The sequence below is a fragment of the Pristis pectinata genome, chromosome 34 (assembly GCF_009764475.1).
Source record: "Pristis pectinata isolate sPriPec2 chromosome 34, sPriPec2.1.pri, whole genome shotgun sequence".
Classification (NCBI taxonomy): domain Eukaryota; kingdom Metazoa; phylum Chordata; class Chondrichthyes; order Rhinopristiformes; family Pristidae; genus Pristis; species Pristis pectinata.
Genome location: NC_067438.1, coordinates 8894889 through 8912058, shown reverse-complemented (window position 1 = coordinate 8912058; position 17170 = coordinate 8894889). Strand labels below are relative to the sequence as shown.

At 61.7% G+C, this 17170-nt stretch overlaps 1 protein-coding gene across 1 annotated transcript in view; it reads left to right on the top strand.

Moving 5' to 3' along the window:
* The window catches only part of LOC127585840 (neurogenic locus notch homolog protein 1-like), an 86386-nt gene that overhangs the window by 64983 nt on the left and 4233 nt on the right, over positions 1-17170 (top strand). Inside the window, 18 exon segments of the mRNA XM_052043540.1 lie at positions 633-765; positions 2525-2533; positions 2582-2791; positions 3880-4290; positions 4921-5015; positions 5538-5821; positions 6024-6437; positions 6993-7162; positions 7700-7859; positions 7861-7908; positions 9777-9864; positions 10853-10994; positions 12232-12267; positions 12270-12410; positions 12413-12525; positions 14146-14293; positions 15075-15172; positions 15899-16699. Coding sequence (XP_051899500.1) covers positions 633-765; positions 2525-2533; positions 2582-2791; positions 3880-4290; positions 4921-5015; positions 5538-5821; positions 6024-6437; positions 6993-7162; positions 7700-7859; positions 7861-7908; positions 9777-9864; positions 10853-10994; positions 12232-12267; positions 12270-12410; positions 12413-12525; positions 14146-14293; positions 15075-15172; positions 15899-16699 — 3501 coding nt within the window.

Sequence of the window (17170 nt, the reverse complement as noted above, 5' to 3'; positions counted from 1 at the left end):
CCTGGGAAACCTTGGACACCGCACAAAGCCCAGTAACAAGGCCCCTTCCTTGCCATTTCCAGCGGGATCCTGAAAGCCCCGTATTACAGGGAGGAAGTCAGAAAATCCTGGGGCACAGGGCTGATGTAGGATTGTTGGCCGGGGCCAGTGTTGTTGGGTGCTCATTGGGCAGCCCCTACCACCCCCTCTCCCCAAGTGCTGAGGAGTGATGGAATAGTCACTGGACAGGCCGTAGCGTGCGCTCTCCAGTCAGGAGCCCTCAATATATTAAGGACAGGGAACAGTGCAGCACAGGAACAGGCCCTTTGGCCCATCATGTCTGTACCCACCATGATGCCATTTTAACCAATTCCATCAGCCTGCACGTGGTCCATATCCCCCACCCCCATTCCCGGCCTTTTCATGTGTCTGTCTAATTGCCTCTGAAACATTGCTGTTGTATCTGCTTCCAACACCTCCCCTGGCAGTATGTTCCAGGTTCTCCCCAGGGTGATTTTGAGGAATTGGGAGATAGGGGCACATGCAGGAAAACGGTCCTGAGGCAAAGGATCAGGGGTGTTGGCATTGAATGGTGGGGCAGTATCGAGGCAGTGATCAGCCCTGCCCTGATGTCTCACTGTTCCTGTGTGCAGTGTCTCCCTGGCTACCACGGCACGAACTGTTCGGACGAGGTTGATGAGTGTCGTTCCCAACCCTGTCAGAACGGAGGCTCCTGTGTTGACCTGTTGGACGGATACCGGTGTTCCTGTCTGCACGGCACTGAGGGTAAGTGGGCACAGCAGGAGGGAGTGTGGCCCACAGCTGGAGGGAGTGCACAGCTGGAGGGAGTGTGGCCCACAGCTGGAAGGAGTGCGGTCCATATCTGGGGTGCACAGCTGGAGGGAGTGTGGCCCACATCTGGGGTGCACAGCTGGAGGGAGTGTGGCCCACAGCTGGATGTCTGCCCAGCTATGTCAGATTAACATATTGCGATGAGAACAGGGGGCCAGAATGTGAAGCAGCACCTCCCCATGTGGGGAACGTCAGCCCCGGGAAACCCTGGGATCCCCCTGGGGTGTCTCTGGGGCAGCCATTCCCCATACTACTGTGAGCTTGGACTAACCTCCTCCTGCACCGGGCCATCTCCTCCAGCCCCCCTTCCCGCGGGATCTGATGGGATTCCTGGCATGGACCCCACACTGTCCCTGGAATGGAGGGAACCCTCCCCAACACCACCCGCCCACCTTCCTCCCCGAACCCATGCCCAGAGCTGTCTCCATTGACACCATCGGCCCAACGGATCACCAAACACCTTGGAGCATTGGGATTCGCTCCCATTCTGGAATCCCAGCAGATTCCCACCTTCTCCCAGCCACTGACCTGCAGGGGTCGGGGTGAAGAGGGGATGGGGACTGGAAAACGGGAATTTCAAGGTACAGGACCGGTGGAAGACCAGGGAATGAGACGGGCAGGAACGCCAGGGTAAGGGAGAGGCAGGATCATGAGAGATGAGAGGGAATGTGGTGGGGGGGGGGTGGGGAAGAATATCCAGGTATGGACGGGATTACGTCCAGGGACAGGCACTTGGGAATATCAGGAATAGGCCGGGCTGGGAAAGAACATCTGGAGACGGAATGGGTGGGGACAGGAGGGGCAGGAACATGGGAGATGGGACAGGTGGGAATATCAGGAACTGGACAGGCAGGGACACAAGAAATAGGAGCAGGAGCAGGCCATCTGGCCCATCGAGCCTGCTCCGCCATTCAATATCATGGTTGATCTGGCCGTGGACTCAGATCCACCTACCTGCCTTTACCCCATAACCCTTAATTCCCTACTATGCAAAAATCTATCTAACTGTGTTTTAAATATATTTAATGAGGCAGCCTCTACTGCTTCCCTGGGCAGAGAATTCCACAGATTCACTACTCTCCAGGAAAAGCAGTTTCTCCTCATCTCCGTCCTAAATCTACTCCCCTGAATCTTGAGGCTATGTCCCCTGGTTCTAGTCTCACCTCCGAGTGGAAACAACCTTCCTGCCTCTATCTTACCTATCCCCTTCATAATTTTATATGTTTCTATAAAATCCCCTCTCATTCTTCTGAATTCCAGCGAGTACAGTCCCAGGCGACTCAATCTCTCCTCACAGGGCTAACCCCCTCATCTCCGGAATCAACCTGGTGATCCTCCTCCTGCACCACCTCCAGTGAGGGACAGGGGAAGATGGGGCAGCTGGAATATCGGGAATGGGACGGGCCAGGGACAGGGGGGATGGGGCAGGTGGGAATATCGAGGATGGGGGGGGCAGGGAGGGGGGGAATGGGGCGGGTGGGAGTATCGGGGTACGGGGTAGGTGGGAATATCAGGGATGGGATGGGCAGGAGATGGGGAGAATGGGGCTGGTGGGGAATTTTTGCGGGATGGGACAGGCAGGAGATGGGGGGATGGGAAAACTCAAATGTCAGACAGCTCTGGTATTACGCCCAGCGAGTGACGGGACCCTCTCTCTCTGACTCCCCCTACCAACCCCCCTCCCCCTCCCCAGGGCCGCAGTGTTGAACACGACATCGACGAACTGCTCCCCCCACCTCGGCAATGCTAGCCCTGAGCCCCGGTGCTACCACGGGGGCCGGTATGCGTGGACGGGCTGGGGGGGTACACCTGCGAGTTGCCCGGGCGGGCTTCGTGGGCGAGCGGTGCGAGCGGCGACGTCAACGAGTGCTTGTCGGACCCCTGCGATGGCAGAGGGAGCATCAGCTGCACGCAGCTGGTCAACGCCTACCCACTGCCACTGCCGTCCTGGCTACAACCGGTGGGTGCCCGTGCATGGGGGGAGGGGGGCAGGGTTTAGTTGCCAGAGGCTCAGTTAGGGGAAGGGGGCAGTGGGGTTCTTGGGAAAGGGAGCAGCGGGTGGTCGTTGGGGAAAGGGGCAGCAGGGGTCGGTGGCAAGAAAGGGGGGCAGTGGGGGAAAGAGGGCAGTGGGGAAAGGGGGGCATCGGTAGATGGGACGGGTACAGTTGGGGTAATGTATCCCATCAGGCTGGGGAAACCAATCCCAACGGAGCCCTGGAGGGAACTCGCAGAAACCAGGGATCGGGAAAGGGATCCTGGGAACGGGACGGGGAATGGAACCCGGGGTACAGCGAGAGCCTGCCCAGGGCTCAATGGGCCGAGTGGCCCCCCTGCTGTCCTCTCGAGCTCCAGGTTTCTCTGGTGGCTGATCTGTGCCTCTGTTCCCCCCTCCCGCCTGCACCCTTTGGTGTCCTCCAGACACCCGGTTTGAGGGGGATGGGGTGGGGGGAATAAATGGGTGCTGGTCATCTTCCCCCCTCCCTCCCTCTTCCCCCTCCCTCTTCCCCCTCCCTCTTCCCCCTCCCTCTTCCCCCTCCCTCTTCCCCCTACCTCTTCCCCCTCCCTCTTCCCCCTCCTCTTCCCCTGCTCTTCCTCCCTCCCCCTCCCTCTTCCCCCCTCCCTCTCTCTCCCTCCTCCTTCCCTCGTCCCCCCTCTCCCTCCCTCTTCCCCTCCCTCCCTCCCTCCCTCTGCCCCTCCCTCCCTCCCTCCCCTTCCCCCTCCCTCCCCCCTCCTCCCCTCCCTCCTCCCTCCTCCTCCCCTCCCTCCTCCTTCCCCTCCCTCCTCCTTCCCCTCCCTCCTCCTTCCCCTCCCCCCTCCCTCCCTCTTCCCCCTCTCCCTCCCTCCCTCTTCCCCACCTGCTTTCCCACTCGTTTTCCCCCCCCTCCACTTTTTCCACCCTCGTTCCTCCTCCCTTACCCCCCTCCATCTCCCACCCTTCCTGCCACTGTGCCCATCCTTTCCCTGCTCCCCCCTTCCTCTCCCATTGGCCGGATCCAACGAGGGTGATGCCCCCATTGTGGAGGTTTGTCAACACCTTCTGCTCTTCAGAAGGATCAGTGTTGGCCGACCGTGGGCGCGGGACGGAGAGGTGGGCGGGGAGGTTGTGGGCGCGGGACGGAGAGGTGGGCGTGGAGGTTGTGGGCCGGGACGGAGAGGTGGGCGGGAGGTTGTGGGCGCGGACGGAGAGGTGGGCGGGGAGGTTGTGGGCGCGGGACGGAGAGGTGGGCGGGGAGGTTGTGGGCGCGGGACGGAGAGGTGGGCGGGGAGGTTGTGGGCGCGGGACGGAGAGGTGGGCGTGGAGGTTGTGGGCGCGGGACGGAGAGGTGGGCGTGGAGGTTGTGGGCGCGGGACGGAGAGGTGGGCGTGGAGGTTGTGGGCGCGGGACGGAGAGGTGGGCGTGGAGGTTGTGGGCGCGGGACGGAGAGGTGGGCGTGGAGGTTGTGGGCGCGGGACGGAGAGGTGGGCGTGGAGGTTGTGGGCGCGGGACGGAGAGGTGGGCGGGGAGGTTGTGGGCGCGGGACGGAGAGGTGGGCGGGGAGATTGTGGGCAGCTCTCCTTGGGCAGGCCAGTGCTGGGGGGTCGGTCTCACGCTAAGGTCCTGAGGACAGGATGTCGCTTCCCTGGGAGGGCTGGGACTGTTCCGTCAGGATAGGTGGGGGGTAGGGGGGAGAGGGAATCACTGAGTCTACGAAGCCTCAGGGGGATGGGCCCTGGAGGTGGGGGGAGGGTCAGTAAAGGTGGGAGGGATGGGGGGGACACGGGGGGGGGGTGGTTTGGTGGGGTTGCAGGAGGAGGTGGGGGTGTGGGTTAGAGGATGCCAGGGGTGGGGGAGTCAGGGGGATTTGGGTGGGGAAACCGGAGGGGGTCAGAGTGGTGGGGGAGGTGGTGGGGGGTCGGGGAAGGGTCAGGGAGGTGGGGGGAAGGTTGGGGAAGGTGGGGGGTTGGGAGGGTGGGGGAGGTGGTGGGAGTCGGGGGGGAGGTGGTGGGGGTCAGGGGAGGGGGTTCGGTGGTGGGAGAGGTAGTGGAGGTGGGAGGGGGTGGTGGGCCAGTTGCGGTTCGGAGCGATCACTAACTGGGCCCTCCCTGCAGGCCAGCACTGTGACGCGCTGATCGACCACTGCAGCTCCTCCCCCTGCCGCAACAGTGGCACCTGTGTCCTCGCCATCAACACCCCCTTCGGCTTCGTCTGCAAGTGCCCCCTGTGAGTTGGCACCCGGGGTGGGGGCTGGGTAACCAATGGGGGGAGGGAGGGGGCTCCACCCTCCCCTTCCTGGCACCTCGGGAGAGGACAGGCTGGGGGTGGGTGGAGGCAGGGAGTGAGGTGGGGAGTGGGAGAGGGGAGGGTGGGGAGCGAGAGACGGATTGGAAGGAGGGAGGGTGAGAGTGAGAGGGCGGGGAGGGAGGGTGAGAGTGAGAGGGCGGGGAGGGAGGGTGAGAGTGACAGATAAAAGAAAAAAAAGATAAAAGGAAAGATAGGAGGATGGCATGGAGGGATTGAGGGGTGAGGGGTGAGGGGGATAGAGGGGGAGGAGGGGTGAGGGGGATAGATGGGGAGGAGGGGTGAGGAGGGGGAAGGAGGGTTGGTGAGAATGGCAGGGTGGGAATGGGGGATGAGGGGGACGGGGGTGAGGGGATGGACGGGGAGGGGTGAGGGAGGATGTACCAGGATGTCGTTCCTCACTACCGCCGTGCTGCGTTCCCCGCAGGGCTACAGCGGCGGACGGTGTGAGGACGACTCCTGCAGGAGCCGCCCCTGCCTGAACGGCGGGACGTGTGTGTTGGGACGCTGCGCCTGCCCTCCCGCCTTCGCCGGCCCCGACTGCTCGAGGCTCGAGGTCGGCCGCAACCGGTCGGCAGATCCCTGGCGGAGGTGCCCACTGCCCGACGTCTGCCGCACCAGCTTCAGGGACGGGACGTGCGACCGGCTCTGCGACTCCCTCGAGTGCCAGTTCGACGGCTTCGACTGCCAGGAGCAGAGGGCCGCATGCAAGTGAGTGTGTAGCCTGTGCAGCATGTCTCCACCCCCTCCCCCTGCCCCCTCCTCCCCATCTCCCCCATTCCCCCTCCCCCTCTCACGTCATCCCCTACATATCCCCCTCCCCTCCCCTCCCCCCCCCCCTTTCCCCCGGGTGTCTCTCTCCCCACCTCCCTTGCTCGGCTCCCTCGCCCTGACCTCTGCCTTCCCTCGCCAGCCCGCGCCACGACACCTACTGCAAGCACCACTACAACGACGGGCACTGCGACAAGGGCTGCAGCGCTGCCAGCTGCGGCTGGGACGGCGTGGACTGCTTCCCGCCAGACCAGGGTGACTTTGCCGACGACACCTTGGTCCTGCTGGCTCTCCTGAGCCCCCCCAGGCTGAAGGCGCACCTCTCCAGCTTCCTGTGGACCCTGGGCCTGGCTCTCCGCACTCCGATCCGGGTGAAGAAGGAGTTGGGCGGCGAGGACATGATCTACCCGTACCACAGCTGGCAGGACCTGGACAACCTGACCGCCCTGGTCTACAACATCAGCGGCCCCGGCCGCAGGAGGCCGGCCAGGGAGCTGGGCGGGGCCCAGGAGCAGGCCCCAACCAGTAGGCCCAGGCCCCAGGACAGGGTCGTTGGGTGAGTGGGCCCAGGCTTGGGGGGGTCTGCGGAGGGCGTGGGGGAGGGCTTGAGGAATGAGAGTCCGGTGGGAGGGCAGAGGGGTGAAGGATGTGTGAGAGGCTGCAAGGATGAGGATCGGTGGGGGGTACCAGGGGTGAGGGGGGGACAGAAGGATCGAGGGGCAGGGGCGAGGGGGGTGTGGTGGGGGTGAGGGACGAGGTATGAGGGGAAGCGAGGGGCCAGGGGAACGGAAGGCTGGGAGTGAGTTGCGGGGGAGATGGAAGGTCGAGGGGCGGAGGAGAACGGAGGGGCGACTATTGAGCGTCAAGGGGGATGGAAGGTTAGGGAGGGGCAAGGGGCAAGTATTGAGGGTCTAGGGGGATGGAAAGTCAAGGGTGAAGGAGGGGCAAGTATTGAGGGTCAAGGGGATGGAAGGTCAGGAGATGAGGGTCAAGGCACAAGGTGAAGGGGGGATTGGAAGGTTGAGGGCAGGGTTGAGGAGGGACGGAAAGTCGAGGGATGAGGTAAAGGGTCGAGGGGCGCTGGCATCCACTGACCTTGCTCTCCGGGCAGCTCCATCGTGTTCGTGGAGATCAACCGTCGGCCATGCCTGGAGACCTACGGCAGCTGCTTCTCCTCCGCCCTGCAGGCAGCCGAGTTTGTGGTGGTGCTGACCTCGTCCGAGAACAGCGAGCAGGAGTTCCCCTTCCCCCTGGGAGCTGTCGGGGTGGCGCCTGAGATAGGTCAGTGGGTACCTGCAGCCTGCCTGCTGCTCGTGGTCAGGGTACGGTGCACAGAGTGTGCGCGGGAGGGTCACCGCCTGCGTATGGCATGTATGTGGGAGGGTCACCCTATGGCGTACAGCATGTACACAGGATGATCATGGTCAGGGTATGGCGTGTACACAGAAGGGTACAGTGCGCAGTGATGCGGGTTGATGTCTGAGTGTAGCGTGGACTCTCCTGCGGCAGATGTCACCGCTGGCGTACGGCACACACAACACGCAGGAAGTACACTGCCCAGCCCCAGACGGGAGACATCCCAGCTGAGGAGTTAGGGCTGGAGTGAGGTCAGTGGGTTTAAATTATGAGACGTTTAATTTCCCAGCCAGACGTGGGTGGGTGAAGGACGGTCACGTGTCCGTTATGGGATAGATCCTGACCTGGGTGTGACTGAGGTGCTGGGGGGGCGGTTTCGGAGCACCCCTCCTCTCTGTGGGGCAGACTGTTGGCCTGAGGTACACCCGCTCCCATCTCCCTGACGCCTCTCTCTGATCGCAGACGGCGAGCGCTCGTTCCCCTGGGAGCTGACCGTCGGCGCTCTGGCTGCCCTCTTTGCCGTGGGCACTGGGGTCCTGGTTGGGGTCCGCGCGAGCCGGCGGCCGAAACGCCAGCGCGGCGCGCTCTGGCTGCCCCCGGGCTTCGTCCCCAGCCAGGACCCGCAAGTATAGGAGGAGGGAGCCCGTGGGCGAGGACGCCATCGGAATGAAGTAAGTCGGGGGGGGGGGGGTGGGTGGGGCGCGCGGAGGGTGAGACACCCCAGGGGCATCTGGGACCACCAATGTCAGCTGGAGAGGGCATCAGTCCCGGTGGCCATTTGCTGGACAGACGGCTGTGATGCAGGGCCTGGGGGGTGGTGGTCAGTGTCTGCGGGGTCCTGCCGCTCACAGTGACGTCAGGACTCGGGCTTTGGAGGGGTTGGAGCAGGTTTCATAAAACATAGAAAAGCTACAGCACAAGTCAGGCCCTTCGGCCCACAAAGCTGTGCCGAACATGTCCCTACCTTAGAAATTACTAGGCTTACCCATAGCCCTCTATTTTTCTAAGCTCCATGTACCTATCCAAAAGTCTCTTAAAATTCCCTATTGTATCCGCCTCCACCACCGTTGCCGGCAGCCCGTTCCACGCACTCACCACTCTCTGAGTAAAAAACTTACCCCTGACATCTCTATACCTACTCCCCAGCACCTTAAACCTGTGTCCTCTTGTGGCCACCATTTCAGCCCTGGGAAAGCCTCTGACTATCCACACAATCAATGCCTCTCATCATCTTATACACCTCTATCAGGTTCCCCCTCGTCCTCCATCGCTCCAAGGAGAAAAGGCCGAGTTCCCTCAACCTGTTCTCATAAGGCATGCTCCCCAATCCAGGCAGCATCCTTGTAAATCTGCTCTGCACCCTCTCTATGGCTTCCACATCCTTCGTGTAGTGAGGTGACCAGAACTGAGCACAGTACTCAAAGTGGGGTCTGACCAGGGTCCTATGCAGCTGCAACATTACCTCTCGGCTCCTAAATTCAATTCCATCTGGTTTCAGTTTGGGAGGAGGAGGGTCACAGGGAAGGGGTCCACATCTGCCCTGGGAATGGCAGGCAAGGAAACAGAGGGGGTGGGGGAGCTCCACCCTTGTGCTAGTCCGGGAGAAGGGGCCTGGAGCGATCTGTTATATCTGGGAGAAGGGGCTTGGGGGGTTCCACATAGAACAGATACATTAGGGACATTTAAGAGACTCTTAGATAGACACATGAATGATAGAAAACAGGGGGCTATTGGGAGGGAAGGTTTAGATAGATCTTAGAGCAGGATAAAATGTCGGCACAACATTCTAACAGTACAGCACAGGAACAGGCACTTTGGTCCACAATGTCAGTGCTGACCGTGATGCCAATTTAAACTGCACATCTACCTGCACACGGTCTGTATCCCTCCATTCCCTGCCTGCTCGTGGGTGCGTCTAAATACCCCTTGAACATTGCTATCTTCTCTACTTCCCCTGGCAGCGTGTCCCAGGCACCCACCGCTCTCTGCAAAACAAAAATTTGCTGCATAAATCTCATTTAAACACTCCCCCTCTTACTTTAAAGCTATGTCCTCTACTATTTGACATTTTCACCCCAGGGAAAATATCTACCCTGTCTACGTCTGTCATTAATTTTATAAGCTTCCCTCAAACTCCAATGCTTCAGAGAAAACAATCCAAGCTCGTCCAACCTCTCCTTATTGCTAATACTCTCTAATCCAGGCAACAGCCTGGTGAAACATCTGTGCGCTCTTGGAGAAGGGATGAGGAGGGGTTGTTCAATGTCGGTATTACCCAGGAGAAGGGGAATGGAGAAGGGATTCCGCACACATCTCTCCTTGAGTGATGAGGGAAGGAGAAGGGTGGAGAGAGTTCCTCGATCGCCCTGTGCTGGGGAGAGGGTGGCCAGGCGAGGGAGAGGGTGCGGCAAGTCCCAGCTTCTGGGCGAGGGTGAAGGTGCAAGGCGGGCGGGGACGTGACACTGGGACCTCAAGTTGGTTTGGAGAGTGATCTCAAGACTGGAAAACTAACGGTGGGACATTCTGACATTAACTCCAGGATCCTGAGCCAGGAGATGGACTATGAGGAGGAGGAGGACCATCTGAACTCCATAGTGGAGGGGCCACCCTGCAGCAAGAGATCAAAGGTACTGAGGACCGGAAAGGGTTAAAGAGGTGTCTAAAATGGTGATGGGTAGGATCTGGTCCTATCCCAAGGGTCTCACACCAATCACTGGAATCCAGGCACAATCCCCGAGGTCCAGCCCCAATCCCAGGAATACGGGCACAATCCCTAGCCTTCAAACCCAATGAGGTTCAGGGATTGGGTCCATGTGTGGGATTGGACCCAGATTCCAGGGATTTGGCCCATACACCTGCCATTGAGTCCAGACGCCTGGGGTTGGATCTGTATCCCAGGGAATGGCCAAGGCACCTGGAAAAATCCCATGGAATCCCATGTACTGGGATCTTGTCAGTCCATCATTGGGCAGGCGATACCTGGTTCAATATTCAGGCCAAAGGAAGGAGTGGACAGTGTGACACTCCCCCAGCGCTGCGCTCAACCTGGGCTGTGGACTGAGGGAGGGACACAGACTCTGGCAGGAGGGTGGTTCGGTGGGGGGAGCTCGTCTCTCCTGGGCTGATGCTGGGTATGTGGGGGTTCTGTGCAGCAGGGTGTGCGTCCGAGTGGGTAGGCAGTGAGGGGGAGTGGAGGGGTATGGGGAAGTGAGAGGATTGAAGAATGGGAGAGTGGTAGGGGAGGAGTGGGAGAGGTGGGCGATGGGAGGGGAGAGCTGGGGGATGGGTGGGTTTGGGAATGGGGATGGAGATGGGAGGGGATGGGTGGGGATGGGATGGGAGGGGTAGGGGGTGGGAGGGGAGAGAGTGGGATAGGGTGGGGGTGGGAGGGGTTGTGGGTGGAGGATGTGGGGCGATGAGGTAGGTGGGGGATGTTGGGGGGAGGAGATGGGTATGGGATGGGGAGGGGTGAGGATTGAGGAAGAATGAGGGTGATAGGAAAATGGAGTGGAGGGGCATGTGGGGAAAGTTGGGAGTGGAGGACGATGGAGGAGGAGGACGGAGTGGGAGGGAGGGGTGAAGTACTCCGTGTGACTCCCCCCCCAACTCCCACAGGCAGAGACAGGCCCAGTGCTGCCTGACCAGAGGAGATGGACCCAGAAACACATCCGAGCGGTGGGGTCAGTCCCACTGCCGGCCAGCATGACCCCACCACAGGACAGCCCCGAGAGCGTGGACGTGGATGTGAGAGGCCCAGGTAGGCACACCCTGGAGTGGGAGAGGGGGCAGGAGGGTGACTGTTGGGACGGCACCCAGTGCAGGGAGTCCCCAGCTGCCTCCAGTGGGGCAGGGTAAGTGGGGAGTATCCCATAACCGCACTAAGGCGTAGGATACCAGCCCATCCCCAGGCTCCGTGGCAACGCGGCCCATCCCCAGGCTCCGTGGCAACGCGGCCCATCCCCAGGCTCCGTGGCAATGCAGCCTTCTCCCCAGGCTCCATTAGAATGTGACTACTCTCCAGGATCCACAATAACATGGCCAAATCCTCAGGGCTCAATGACGACATGGCCTACTCCCCAGGCTCCATGACAATGTGGCCTCTCCTTGAGCTCAGTGATGACATGGCCTACTCCTCGGGCTCCCTGATGAGCTGGCTCACTCCAGGGCCTCCATAACAAGCATCGTCTCCCCAGTCTCCATGACAACATGGCCTACTCCCAAAGGCTCCAAGACAACATGATCTACGTGGCGACCTGGCCTATTCCCTGTGCAGAATGTGGCCCAGCTCCTCGGTTACACAATCAAGATCTACACTTATGTTGGTAACCAAGGCCCTAATGAGAATGGCAAAACATCCCCGAAACAACAGCTGTAGTCTGGAGCAGATCAGGCTTGGTTCCATCTCCTCTACTGCCCCTCATTCCCCTCCCAGTGGCCCTTGATCCCTTCTCCTTCTTCCCCTCCCCTCTTTCAGCCCTTCCCTTTTACCCCCTCTCTCCCATTTCTCCCCCAATCTCTCACTCTCTCTGCCCCATTTGTCTATATTTTCCCTCCCTCCCCCACTCCTCTCCCTCTCTCTGCTCTTTTATCCCCTCTCTCACCTCTCACCTCCTCTCTTTTACCCTCCCCCCCCCCACACTTTTACTGCTCTGGCTCTTGCCTCTCCCTTCTATCCTTCCCACCACCTCTCTACCCCCATCTCTCCAACCTTTATTCCCCCCACCCTCTCCCCCTCCAGTCTCCCTCCCCCTCTCTATAACCCCCACCCTCTCCCTCTCCCCCTCCCCAACCCATCACCCTCCCCCTTCCTCTATCCCCCCCTCTATCCCTCCCTATCCCTCCCTCTCCCCCCACTCTCTATCCCTCCCTCTCCCCTCCCTATCCCTCCCTCCCTCCCTATCCCTCCCACCCTCTATCCCCCCACCCTCTGCCCCTCCCTCTCTCCAACCTTCTCCCCCAGTCCCTCACCCCTCACATCTCGCTCTCGTCCGCAGATGGAGTGACACCGCTGATGCTGGCTGCCTGCGCAGGGTCGGCCCGGATTCCGGCGAGGCGGAGGCCCAGGAGGGCTCGGCTGCGGCCATCCTGGAGCTGATGGGGCAGGGGGCCAGCCTGCAGCCCCGGACTGAGGTGACGGGCGAGAGCGCCCTGCACCTGGCTGCCCGCTTCTCCCGGCAGATGCGGCCAAGTGTATGCTGGACATGGGCGCAGACACCAACGTGCAGGACCGGACGGGGCGCACCCCACTGCACACCGCTGTGGCGGCCGACGCTCAGGGGGTCTTCCAGGTATGGGCCGTCCTGACAGGCAGCATTCTTGTTCCATATCCTGGGAAGGCGATCAAGCTGATAGATTTACTTTGGGATAATTTACTGGGGGAAGCACCAGCCTCGTCCCTTGAAACCCGTCCATATTTCCTTAACTTCATCCAGCCCAGCTCACCGAGCAATCCCATTCCCCCACGTACTTCCCCGTTATCCTTCCCACATTCCATCGATTTAGTGCAGCAAACTGGCACGGCAGGTAGTGCTGCTGCCTCGCGGCTCCGGAGACCCGGGTTCGATCCCAACCTCCGGCGCTGTGTGTGTGTGTGTGTGTGTGTGTGTGTGGAGTTTGCATGTTTTCCCTGTGACTGCATGGGATCTCCCCCCCCCCGGTGCTCCGACCTCCTCCCACGTCCCAAAGATGTGCGGGTCGGTGGGTTAATTGGCTGCGAGTGTATGGGTGAGGGGTAAAATCTGGGGGGAGTTAAAGGCAGTGAAAGGGAAGAATGAAAGGGACTGGTGGAAATGGGTGATCGATGGTTGGCACAGTCTTGGTGGGCTGAAGGGCCTGTTTCCGTGCTGTATGACATTGTGACTAATTCTACCACTCACCTACACACTAGGGGCAATTACCCCCGTGACCCGCACGTCCTTGAGACGTGGGAGGTAACCCCAGCACCCACGGTCACAGGGAGAACGTGCAAACTCCTCGCAGATAGCTCCCGAGGTTGGGATCGAACCCGGGTCTCCGGAGCTGTGAGGCAGCGGATCTACCCGCTGTGCCACTGTGTCCTTCAGCAAACTTTAACCCAAGTTCCCGGGAGGAAGGATTGGGTGGGCCCCTCCAGGTTATGACCGATGTATTTTCACTCTCCTTTTACTGCTGTGGGTGGCTAGCTTGTTCAGCCTCTGGAGGCTGGGGCATGAGGGGATATTCTCCGCTCAGACCTCAGGAAGCTCGACACCATCTGAGTCAGAGCAGCCCACTTGGTTGGCTCTGAATCTCCCTCCCTCCAGCACTGCCGCACAGTGCGCACTGTCCACAAACTGCTCTCCAAGACATCTTAGTCACACGTACATCGAAACACACAGTGAAATGCATCGTTTTGCGTAGAGTGTTCTGGGGGGCAGCCCGCAAGTGTCGCCACACTTCCGGCGCCAACATAACATGCCCACAACTTCCTAACCCGTACGTCTTTGGAATGTGGGAGGAAACCGGAGGAAACCCATGCAGACACAGGGAGAATGTACAAACTCCTTAAATGCAGTGGCCAGAATTGAACCCGGGTCACTGGCGCTGTAAGAGTTGGGTGTTGGGAAGGGATTCCAGGAAGGACTGCAGGCTTCAAGGAGGGAGCTCACCTCCCCAGACCCCTGCCCCCCCACCTTCTGAGGGGCAGTTAGGGCAGTAGATGCCAACGATGCCCTCATCTAACAAAATACAGTAGAGCGCCATCTTGGGCCCACAGGGCCAAACTACAGTGTGACTTGCAATGTTTACATAGGGAATCCCAGTGACAGCAGGGAAAGGCACGGATAAGAACGACAGGAGGTGGGGAGTGGGGCAGGTACGGAGGGGGGTGTGGATGAGGGAGAGAAAGCGAGACACGGACCGCTGGGCCTGACCTCTGTTCGCCTCCGCAGATCTTGGTGCGCAACAGGTCGACGGACGTGGACGCGCGGACACAGGATGGGACCACGCCGCTGATCCTGGCTGTGCGCCTGGCCATCGACAACGTGGTGGAGGAGCTCATCAACTGCGGGGCCGACATCGGCGCCGTGGACAGCCATGGTGGGTCCCCACCCCCCGCCGCCTGTGGCGAATGGGACCCCCGCTCTCAGGAGCCAGTGGTGGGAGGGGAAACCCATCCTATCCCCAGGGGTGGCATCCGATAGATCCTGTTGGGGAGTGGGGTGGGGTGGAGTGAGTTGGGTGAGGTGGAATGAGGTGGGGGGTTGGGTAGGTGGGGGAGTGAGGTGGGGGGTGGGGTAGGGGTGAGGTAGGGCGTGAGGTGGGGTGGGGTGATGGGGGGGTGGTCACTGGGGAGATTGATTTCCAAGGAGGGGGCTGACAGCCCACCCAGTCTGAGTCCCACTGACTTCAGGGGAGACCAGGAGCGCAGAATCCCACCGGATTCCCAGGGGAGGAGGGCACAGGCGGTCAGGTGAACAGGGGTGGGTCCGGCGGAGCGAGGAGGTCGGGATGTGTGCTGGGGCAGGGATGGGGAGTGACCCTTGGAGAAGGGCCCTCCCTGCCACACAATCACAGAAAGGCCGGCCGTTCGGCCCCTCTGCTACTAGCCAGGGTTTGCGCCCTCTCCTGCCCTTTGCTCCCTTTTCCGCTCCCCTCTGCGCCAGTCTCACTGGCTCCTTCCCCAGACTGTGGGCCGGCGTTTTCGGAGATTCTGCAGATGTCGAGACCCTTCACCGGGACCCTGGCGCGCTTCATGGGTCCTGCCCATGCCCAGCTGCCCCCATGGCCACTTCAGAGGGCAGGCTGTGCATCGAATACATTGGCGCCCATGACCTCTGGCATTCCCCTTTGACCCCTGGTTTTCTCCTCTGACCCTTAGGTAAATCCGCCCTGCACTGGGCGGCTGCAGTCAACAACGTCGAGGCACTGGAGGTGCTGCTGAGGAACGGTGCGAACAAGGACCTGCAGGACAATAAGGTGAGCTCCCCGGGGTGGTGGGGCTAGAGCCAGGGCAGTGGGGGGACCTGGGGTTCACCCCTCTGTCCCCAGCAGGGATGATCCCATCCTGGAGCCATGACTGGACCCAGGGAGGGGTGGGTGCTGATGGAGAGGAGGCGGCAGAGCACCCCCGGGTCCTTCTGGGCGTGTGGAGGAGGGCTTGGGTGGTGACGTACGAGTACTGGATGCCAGGCAGACGTGCAGCAGCTGGACTGTCCGGGTGGGATGGATACACCCCAACCCACATCGCTGTCCTACCAGCCCCGAGCTGTTCAGGATGGTCACCGTGTCGGGGGCGGTGAGGGGTGAGTGGTACTCATCCCAGGAGCTTCACCCTGTGTCTGACCCGTGCCCCGGGAGTGTGTGATGGGACAGTGTGGAGGGAGCATCACCCTGTGTCTGACCCTGGGAGTGTGTGACGGAACATGTGGGGCAAGTTTACTGTGTCTGACCCCTGGAGTGTGTGGGAAGAGTGTGCCTGACCCCTGGAGTGTGTGGGGTGTGTGCTCTGGGTCTGACCCCTGCAGTTTCTGGGTGTGGGGTGTGTGTGTGCTCTGCACCTGCTGTCCCCTAACCCCGGGGGGTTTGGGGTGCCAGAGACCCCACATCCAACCCTGCCGTTGCCGAGCGTTGCGCGGTCACCCAGTTACGGTAAACCCGGTGACAGCCCCCCTGGGCCCATCTCTGTCTCTGCCCCCACCCCAGGAGGAGACGCCGCTGTTCATCGCCGCCCGGGAGGGCAGCTACGAGTCGGCTCGGATCCTGCTGGAACACCAGGCGCAGAGGGAGTGCTGTGACCACCTGGGCCGGATGCCCCGTGACGTGGCAGCCGAGCGCGCGCACCACGACATCAGCCGGCTGCTGGAGGAGGGGAGCCCGGCCCGGGGGGAGCCCCCACCCCCTGCCCTCTCCCCCCACCGCCCCGCCCTCAAGCCCCCCAAGAAGGGCAGGCGGCAGGGTCCCAGGGCAGGGGGCGAGGACCCGGTCCCCTGCCCGCCCGGGACTCCCTGCCTCCCCCCGCACATTGACCTCAACCACGCCCCCTGCTCTACCTGCCCCGGGCTCGGCCCCCTCCAGGCTTCCTGCTGCCTCCCGGACCCCTGCCCCTTCCCCACCCGGGCTACCCCCCTAAGGTCTGTGGGCAGGGCCCCGGCTATCCCTGGGTGGGTGGCCCCGGCAGGGTGCCGGCCGACCCCCACCCCTGGGTGCCGGCAGGGTTGGGGGCCAGCCGGGGGGAGTGGGTGCTGCCGCTGCGCCCCCGCGGCCCTCCGCCGGAGGGTGAGGAGCCACCGCCCGCCGGCGTCTACCCCACGCCCCCCTCCCAGCACGGTTACCCCTCGCCCGCCGGCACGGAGGCGCCACCCCGGCGGCAGGGACACCCCTTCCTCACCCCTTCGCCCGAGTCGCCTGACCAGTGGTCAAGCTCCTCACCGCATTCCAACCGGTCCGACTGGTCGGATGGGGTCATCAGCCCCGCCTCCTAGGACAGGGGGGAGGGCTGAGGGGGTCATCAGCCCTGCCTCCTGGGGCATGGGGGGTTTCTGGGGGGGTCATCCCTGCCTCCTAGGGCAGGAGGCTGGCGGGGGGGGGGGGGGTCATCAGTCCACCTCCTAGGGTGTGAGGGTGGGGAGGTTATCAGGCCTGCCTCTTGGAATATGAGGGTGAGGGTAGGCGGGGAGGGGGTCAACTGGATCTGGGTGTTAGATGCTTACTGTCTCTCCTTGGACCAGCGGGAGGCAGAGAGCTCTGTGGTGGGCCCAGTACCCCAGTGGGTGGGGTTGCATCCTCATTGGGTGAGGGGTGTGAGGGCCAGAACTGCCCCAGTTGGGTGTCATGGCCTGGACCTTGTGTGTGGCAGGAACTGAGACTGGGATCCCAAGAGCCCAATAAGACCACTGCACACTGCATCCCCCCTGCCCCCAGCATTATGTGTCCTCTTTGCCTTGTGATGGCCCCATTACATCCATCCCCCTGACC